The 8,843-nt window shown below is 33.7% G+C and overlaps 1 protein-coding gene and 1 long non-coding RNA gene across 4 annotated transcripts; both read right to left on the bottom strand.

Annotated features, from left to right (window-relative positions):
- Positions 1-960: 960 nt before the first annotated feature.
- On the bottom strand, positions 961-3,849 carry LOC143551515 (CBL-interacting protein kinase 23-like). Its single transcript, XM_077041925.1, has 6 exons — positions 3,769-3,849; positions 3,282-3,469; positions 3,031-3,150; positions 2,831-2,940; positions 1,790-1,872; positions 961-1,077 (listed from the first exon to the last, which is right to left on the bottom strand). Exons 2-5 carry the CDS (start codon positions 3,357-3,359, stop codon positions 1,836-1,838), a joined length of 345 nt encoding a protein of 114 aa, XP_076898040.1. The 5' UTR covers positions 3,360-3,469; positions 3,769-3,849; the 3' UTR covers positions 961-1,077; positions 1,790-1,835.
- Positions 3,850-6,512: 2,663 nt separating this feature from the next.
- On the bottom strand, positions 6,513-8,522 carry LOC143551516 (uncharacterized). 3 transcript variants are annotated; one of them, XR_013138517.1, is made up of 5 exons: positions 8,474-8,522; positions 8,270-8,409; positions 7,608-7,718; positions 7,392-7,515; positions 6,513-6,608 (listed from the first exon to the last, which is right to left on the bottom strand). It is a non-coding gene; the product is annotated as an uncharacterized LOC143551516 (long non-coding RNA). The 3 variants fall into 3 exon arrangements; XR_013138515.1 differs by having other exon boundaries at positions 8,270-8,516; XR_013138516.1 differs by having other exon boundaries at positions 7,392-7,506; positions 7,601-7,718; positions 8,270-8,516.
- Between the last annotated feature and the right edge of the window lie 321 nt (positions 8,523-8,843).

An 8,843-nucleotide genomic window follows, 5' to 3' on the forward strand; every position in this document is an offset into this window, starting at 1 on the left:
TATTAAACTGATCTAATGACCTAAAAAGATGTCCCCACATTACATAATTATCTAGTTATACTAAAAAAGAATGATAAATTTAAGATGAAAATCATATGAAGTGAAAATCTTAAAACAAGTTACATGTAAACTAATAAAAGATTAAAGAATAAACTAAAGTTGAGTAATAGACAACTAAATAAGAAAAATGAAATATCTGTCAAATGACAAGTCAAAAGAAAAAAAGAAATGGAGTTGTCAGGCCCACTCCACCTACCTTGAATATATATAATAAAATATTAGTTTTTATTTATTTATTAACCAAAAACTAATTCTTCTTTCTTCTTCCATTTCGTCTCTCTGCTCTCTGCTTGCCGTCGCCACCGTCGGCCGGAGCTTTTTGAAATTGCTATTTTTTCTCTCTTTTTTTCTTCGCATTAACTACTCAACATGATGCATTTTGAAGGGTCAAACCTTACAAATGTTTTCCCGTTGGATATACAGGCTAACATAAAGCTTGGCCACCGGAGGTCAACGGACCCCCTTGACCCTCTTGTGGTTCCGTCTCTGAACATATTTCAAGTAGAAAGTAACTTTGCAGATGATATAGTGAGATCAATAAAAAATTGGCTAAAATGATTCCATGGATCATAAAATAGCATCGTTTAAAAATTGGATTATAAAGTAAGTTACAAGCATGCCACATAAGTAGTGAAATAAAAAGGTCAGCGCCGCCTATTAGTTATCGACTTCACCTTTGGCTAGACGGTTTAAACGAGTCGAACATGAAAAAATAAGATAGCTAAATCAGTATATTAAAAAAAAAAATTTTGAGTGAAAGCAATATACATTTGGATACTTTTGTTGCGAGCCAACTAAACCAACCCGTTTTGACCCTTCCAACCCGCCCAATTTGCCACTTCTAGAATTGTAAATACCTTGTCAAGATATTCATTCAATTCCTTGATCCCGACTGTGTAATCAAAGTCTTCTACACACAAGCTGATAACTTTAGAATCAATATCTAGCCCTCAAGCTAGAGGGGGCCTTCTGTAAACATCATCTATCAAGAATCATGTTGCATTTTGTCTGAGAAGCCTGCACTAATCACCATATTTCACATTATTCCCTCCATTTAGCCATACATGGTAACTACTAACTAATATGTCAAAAAACTTAAAACACAACCGCTTTCAGTTTAGTTGAGCAATATAAATTTAAACCATTCTTGAATATATGTCAAATACATGTAAAAGTCATTCTTGAATTAAAAGAAGGAGCCTTAAATAATAAGTCAAAGCAGTTTTGCAAGATTCATAGTACATGACGGTTCTACAAATATAAAAAAGAACTTATGCCCTTTTAAGAACTTATACTTTTAAACCCATCCAATAAAATTTTGTATTTAGCTTATAATGACATAAAACTTGTACTAATTATTTATTAAATTTGTGAACATAAAATAAACCTGCAAAGTGAACAGAAGCTGCTCCGCGTATAAAGACAACAATCTTGAACGTGTACTAACAATCCCTACAAATATGAAAGGAGATTTTAATGAACAAGATAATATCCAAAAAATAATAACAAAACACTGACTTGTTTAGATGTTTAACAACAACAACAAATTAATTAGGGGTAAGTAAAAACGGCTTCTACCCCTGAATAGTATGATGTAGTTTTTCAAGTCTATCATAACGCACTCCTGCTCCAATATTTGAGATGACCAGTTAAGTTTAAATGTAAATATAAAAATTAAACAAGGTAACAATGTTAAGTGGCAAATTCATCACAAAAAAAATGATCTTACTGCAGAAGATAAGCATCTCTGAAGTGCACTGGAAAATTTTTGAGATTCAATTCTTGTATATTTTTATCAAGTTCTCCATTAAGCTGTCAAGCATCATAAGTACCACCATAAAAAATTAAAAAGAAAGCCATCTATTATTGTAAAAATAAATTAATGTATTATGTATATGATCACAAATATACAAATAAGGTAATGTATTATGTATATGATCACAAATATACAAATAAAGTAATGTATTATGTATATGATCACAAATATAAAACTATCAGCACAATCATGTAACTTCTTTAATGCAAAAGCTTAGATTGGTCAAGTTTGGTTGACTTTCAATATGTTTTAACTTGTACATATAGTCCAAATTCCAAAAACATAATTTGCTATAACTTCGGTATATTATTAAAATTTGAAACTTGAAATTCCAAGTACCTTAGTAGCATCGGTGCTGCTAGGAATGGAGCCGACCGTCCACCTCTACAGTCTTTAGATGATGGCCCACTGTATGATTTGGTAAGTTACTTTTATGAAAGCAAAATTATACACAAAAAAAAAATCATAGCCACCATGAGGGGTTCAATTCACATATAACATAATAAAGAAGATAGTTTGCATATTAGATATCCTGGTTTTTGTGGTAACGCTTTCACTTGATGCCAATTATCTGACAAACCGTTCTGATGGATCATGTCCAACAAAACCATCGGCTGCAGTTACTACTTTTGGCATAAAAAATTCAATACTTGTATATCAGATCATCTAAAAATGTAAATATTCAAATAATAAAGGAAATGGAGTGACTAATGGGAACCTTAGGAACTAACTGAACCAGATCCGCTAATTGGATAATAAAAGTTCCTATTACAACCTTATTATCAACATTTGAATTAAAACTCCCTTTATGTATCATCTTTACTCGTTTCAACACGGTTGTTTTAGCTCCACAAATTAGAAAAGTTTTAAAGAAAGTAGTATCCTACTATGCTCCACACACTACCCATTGAAGGATTCAAATGAAAACTAAAGGAAAAATATAAAATAGCCTACCAGACGAGGTGTACTTTGGTTGAAGTGATAGATTCCCAGTTAGAACAAACGAACCTAAGTGGCTTACCGGGCCTTTCATCCCGCTTCTCCACAACAAGAACTGCAACATCCTATATGGCAAAAAAAATAAAAATAAAAAATCATTAACTAACTAACTATCATCAAAAGGGTATAATTGTACTTTAAAATGGTGAAATTACCCCAACTTCAATGAAAATAACATCTACAGCAGCTAGACTAACATCCTGTTGTTCAAGGATATGTGGCGTGAATCCTTTCTTAAACCATACATTTTCAACCAGTTCAGCTATTGTGATTTGCTGTCACAAACATGATATTCATATATCACTAAACAATGTACAAAAACATTTTTAAGGTTTAAAAGCAAAAAGAAGAAAACATACAGGCACATGATTAGGATCCAGAATCCGTTTAATTAGCTTTTTAGCACTTGAGAACTATGAAGGTCCACTATAATTAGCTTGAGGTTTGGAAAGAATGATGTTAGTATTATAAAGATATACTTCATTTGCCCCTAATATGCCATCATTTCAAAGTACATACTTTGAAATGCTTGAAAAGTATCAACTATAGCTTGAGGCCCCTAGCATCCACCGTTTGTCATCATTCACATCAAACCTGTTAAAAAATTAACATAATGAATAGAATATATTGGTACAATTTAAATCATTCACCTAAGGCCTTAAACAACAACTCGAACACAAATAACAAACAAATTCATAATTATTTTGGTTAATCTAATCGATTAAAACAGAAATTTTAGTTGATTCCAGTTCAAATAACATAGTCAAGACTCAAATTGCGTTGATTTCAATTTATAAAAGTAGATTGTGTAAGTTGCATGTGGAAATTCGATTCAATACTTATAACCACATATGAAGAATCAAAGAATTAGACTGATTAGGAGAAAGACAAACCTGGAGATGTAGATGATGACGAATAAGGTATGTCGATTGTCAGGATACAATGTGTAAACTGGAGACGTGGGTAGCCGGATGAATGAATGGTAAAAATAAGACTCGAGCTAGGGTTTGTGGCGTATTTAAAGGTGAAACGGATGCCATAATTAAATGGTGTCTTGAAAGAGCGATTGAAGGGTAAAAGATGTTAATTGAATGAGCAATTAAATAACGTGGCCGGAGAATTGAATGTAACCTAAGGAGGAGTTACGTCAATGTTGCCGGCGATGAGTTTGACAATTAATTTTCAGGCGTCTTAAAAGAGAGATGGATGGTCGCCGATATGTATTATAAATTTATATTATTACTAGTAAGTGGGCCCGTACGTTGTGGCGGGGCGGGATGAGCATTTGATCGGGTTAGTTTAGACTTATGGGCCGTCTAAATGAACAAATTATTGATATAGTTTTGAATGAGAAACGGAATAATTTTGATTAGAGTTTGATCTGCGGTTTAACTATGAACAAGGCATAACTCTATAATGTTTTAAAACGGGTGAGTTGAATCGGGTGCCGCACCTGATGTTAGATTCAATTTGGTTGTGTATTATCAGCAACCCATTCTTGAGTGCAACGGGTATTTGGTCGGGCTTTATTTGACTCATGCATGGATCGTTGAAATGAAAAAAATGATCGGTATAATTGAATAAGAAACAAAACTATTCTAATTGGAGTTTGATATAATGAGTTAAGTTTGAGTAAGGCTTATCTCTATGACATTGTAAAACAGATGAGCTGGATTGAGTAAGTCTGCGCTTTGCGACGAGTGTTTAAAACATCATAATAATCAATTTGTAAATAGAGCATACGTGTCACACGTCGGTTAGATGGAAAAAAGAGATGCACAGAATATTCGCGATTTCTATCGGTCAAGGCTTTACCCCTGCATTCGCTAAGGTTTTAAGATTTTTTACAAAGCAAAAAACATCTTATGTTTTGTTTTCTTTACAAATAAAATATGTTCAGTTGGCTGCAAAATGTAAGTGTGTACAATTGTTTAGTTGTAGCCTCATCATATATGGATTGTGTCATCTGGGTCACAAAAGCCCAGCCCCACCCGGTCCACTTTATAGTAAATTTTTATCAAAACACAAAAGAAAAAATTTAAATTTAAAAAACAAACTAATTATTTAGAATATTTAGAATACCCTATGTGTTCTAAAAATGACTAAACTACATAGATACGATGTGGCAACACATTGCGAGATGGTGCAACCTTTCCACTTTGTTCGCTTTTTCAATAAATGATGTATTGAATTTTCATGATGGTTTGGCCCGTATTCAAAGACAAATGAAACTGATACAAGCAATTTTTTTGTTCACACAGTCACAATTTGGTGTGTTTGGAAAGATAGAAATGACAATACATTTAACAACACGAGCTCGATTCAAATTGTGGAAAACATAAAAATAGAAAGTTTTCTTTTGAGTGGTTTTAATATCAAAGAATATGGGCCTGGAATGGGATAGTTGGTGTAAACTTGAAGATCTAAACATGTAAGTTTTTTCCTCGTTTGTTCGGTTCTATCTTTTTTGCTAGTTCGTTTTTGTTAATATACGCCACCTTAAAAAAAAACACATTTCAAAAATATTTTTTTTATCAAATTCAATAGATGGGGATTAATCTACATGAAATTTTCCAAATAGATAAATATAACATAAACAACGAAACAACAAAAGTAGAAACATTAATATATCCAAGCCTCTTTTCTAACAACATGCAGGTTATGAAGTAGTTCTGCAGTCTTGTTTGAATCCAAAAATCTGCAATAATTTGTCATATGCCAGATGGTGTAGATGATGAGAGAACCAAAAGCAACAATTTCATCATGTGTAATTCAAATGGTAATACAAACAAGGATATCCAATTCGGAAAACCCACATTGTTTCACAATAACGCTTCCTCGTAACAAAGCAGTTATAGCACCAATTGAGAGTTAAAGCAAAAAACAAAATACTATTTATGTTGATAAACAAATTCTCTATATACCATTTGACTATAATTTATAGTTGACTTTTATAGTTAAGAAGAAATTGTCCAACAGTCTTTAAGTAAAACTGTTCTCTTAACTCTCAATACATTGAAGTACATCTTTATAATAGATGACCACAGTCCAGTTGACCAAAGTTTTGACAGCCATATTCCTTACCGGTTTCTAGTATCGCTAGCAAAATATACAATGGGTCAATTTTTTGACACGGTGAATCACTTTGGGTATCCGTTAATTAAGAAGTGGGCATGGGTTCTTTATAAATATCATAAAAGTTTCATTATATTACTGGATTGTACAAAAATCGGACTAAAAAATAGTATAGCCTTTTGTTTACAAACAAATTTCAATACTGCAAAAGTTTTTAAATAACTAAAATCATAATGTTTTTGTATTTATTTATATGATTTATTAGCATAATATTTAAAACTATTAAAAAAAAGCACCAAGTCTTGAACACGTCCGGTTGACCCAAACCTGACCCGTTTATTTTAATAAGCTTACGAGTCCAGCCTGACTCGAATTTTCATCATTTGACTTTCTTTTTACCATATAACTTGAAAGTGAACATAGTATTTATAACTATGATTATTAAACTTTAATGATTCACAAATTTAATAAAAGTTGGACAAATATTTTTGATGACATGGGTCAATACTTGACACAACCCATGTCTACATATTAATGTGAGTTACCAGAAATATGAGGCAGAATAGCCTCGAAAAAGGACCAAAGGTTTGCTAGAATTTACAATGGCAGGAACCCATCTTCCCCGCATTGTCATGGCTACCTTCTTGATACCAATTTCCTACACATTCAACATCATTGTATTGTAAGCAACATTATAATCACAAAAGAAATAAAAAAAATTCTTTTTTTTAATGGAAATATGGATGACTTCTTTCATTATATAGAAACATAGATATTACATCAACATAGCAGGTAGACGGGCAACAAGTTGCGCCGCCACCCCTTTCTGAATTGCAAACCCTAACCTGCTAAAGACATACCCCTGCCCCTTTGGAGTCGACACATTGCTATGCACAACCCGTTGGACCCTGGTTAGGAAACGGATAGCTTCCTATGCCAAGGAGCCAAAGGTATCAAAAGCCAAAGGGACAAAAACATGTTGGTTCTCTTCGCATGCTTTAGCATGTTTCTCCACCTTCTTCGTTTCAGCCCTTTTCATTGCTTGCCCAGCTACAAACCCATTATCCCTCAAACCAGCTAAGGGAGATACCCCTGTGAGGTCAACACAAGCGTGTTTTCCCCCGGCCCAACCAAAGACGAGCAAATCTGCCGGTCGTAGAGTGGATCTCCCTTCCGTGGGGTCTGTAAGGAAGTTTTACGGGGGCTTCCTTTTTAGCTGATATCCCAGCTCGCCTTAAGATGTCCCAAAGAACGTCCCGCACCCAATCATGTCGATATTTGAACCCAGGCATCTCCTTGCAATGAACCGCATGCTCTCCGAATTTATCCAGGCAAGCCTTACGGCAGATCAGACATGTTTCGTCTTCTGGGTACATTGGGACCATCAAACGGTACTTAAAAATTCTTTAATTAAAACTTTCAAAACAAGGCTATCGATTACCGTTTCGTGGTTTTTTCATAAGTCCATCAATGACTCGTGTTAAAGATCACAACGTCAATGAACATTTTACATGTAGTTTGTTTTCACATCAATTGTTAACTGGAGTTTTTACTAACTGATGCGCCTAAAAACGGTTTAGATACATCGATAGTTAACATAAATAATAAATAATCTTCAACAATAATAAGTGAACCAAAACTAAAAACAACTACTTACCAAGCCCTACGACTCCAGACGTTTCCAAATATATAAAAGGCGGGATTGCATTAGGCCATTTATGTGTTGTTATAAAGTCACATGAACAATAAGAAATAACCAAATTAAAGGCTACAAAAAATAAAAGTTATAATTAAACTAATATGGAATATGATGCGAGTAAAAATATAAGATACAAAATTACTTCCATGAATAAAAATTTTGTTTGGACCATGGAACAGATATACAAGTGGTTTCTTATATCTCATCTAAGTTTGTTTAAATGAGGAACTAGCGAGTAGAACCAATCAAACGGTGAAACATGATAACCAACAGGAAATCAAGCCCTAATCGGACGGGTGTAAAAATAACCAACGATGGGCGACAAGAAGAAATCCATCTGTAATCGGAAACGATGTTATCACATGTTCTAGAAGTTATGTACGTGATGAAAACAAAGCCAATATATAAGGTTATGGTATTCCTCTATTTGTGTTGAGTAACAAGGTGCTCGACACACACCATCTTTTACTGGCGCAGACCTATAAAACATTCGCTTTGATAACTTGTTCATAAAAAAAACAACTTTTTTGAAATATAAAAATCTTTCAAGTCAACCCACCATGACTTATGCAACGCTTATAATTGGCAACATGTTAAAAAGTAGACAATGAGTGACTTACAGTTTTCCGACCCAACTCAGCGAAAAAATGGTCGAGTAAGTTGCGTTTAGCTTCACGCACTTGACAATAAACCAAGGATTTAGGAATCGAGTTAACCAAGCGTGAAAGAACCATATTCACATACTGCAACACTGTGGTACCTGTTTTCATATTCCTAGTATTAGAAACCACAAAATGAAAATATTAATAAATCCAGTAGCTCACCAATTCGTCGAAGGTACACCTCGTTATGTCTATCAAAAATAGATTGTGTGTAGGAACCGAATTTGTGAATTGAGTAAATAAACAGAAAATTTAACAAACAGTTTTATTACTCATACAATACAATACAATACAAGAATCTGAAATACAATACAGAATCAAAGAAACAAACCAAATACAATACGAAAAAAATAAAATGTAAACGGTTTGGCTGAGGATCGTGTTGAACACGGGGCCCTTAAAACAATATTTCGAGTCTCCCAAGAGAACTCGTTGTTTCCCAGGGTACAACAGCCGGAGCAGTAGTACTGTCGGAGTTAACCGTAAACCTGAAAAAGGTTCGAATAAAAGAAACCAGAAATGTAGAAGAAGA

This window comes from Bidens hawaiensis, unplaced genomic scaffold (genome assembly GCF_021521415.1).
Source record: "Bidens hawaiensis isolate Kalapana, Puna unplaced genomic scaffold, B.hawaiensis_p1.1 tig00016460_1, whole genome shotgun sequence".
Lineage (NCBI taxonomy): Eukaryota > Viridiplantae > Streptophyta > Magnoliopsida > Asterales > Asteraceae > Bidens > Bidens hawaiensis.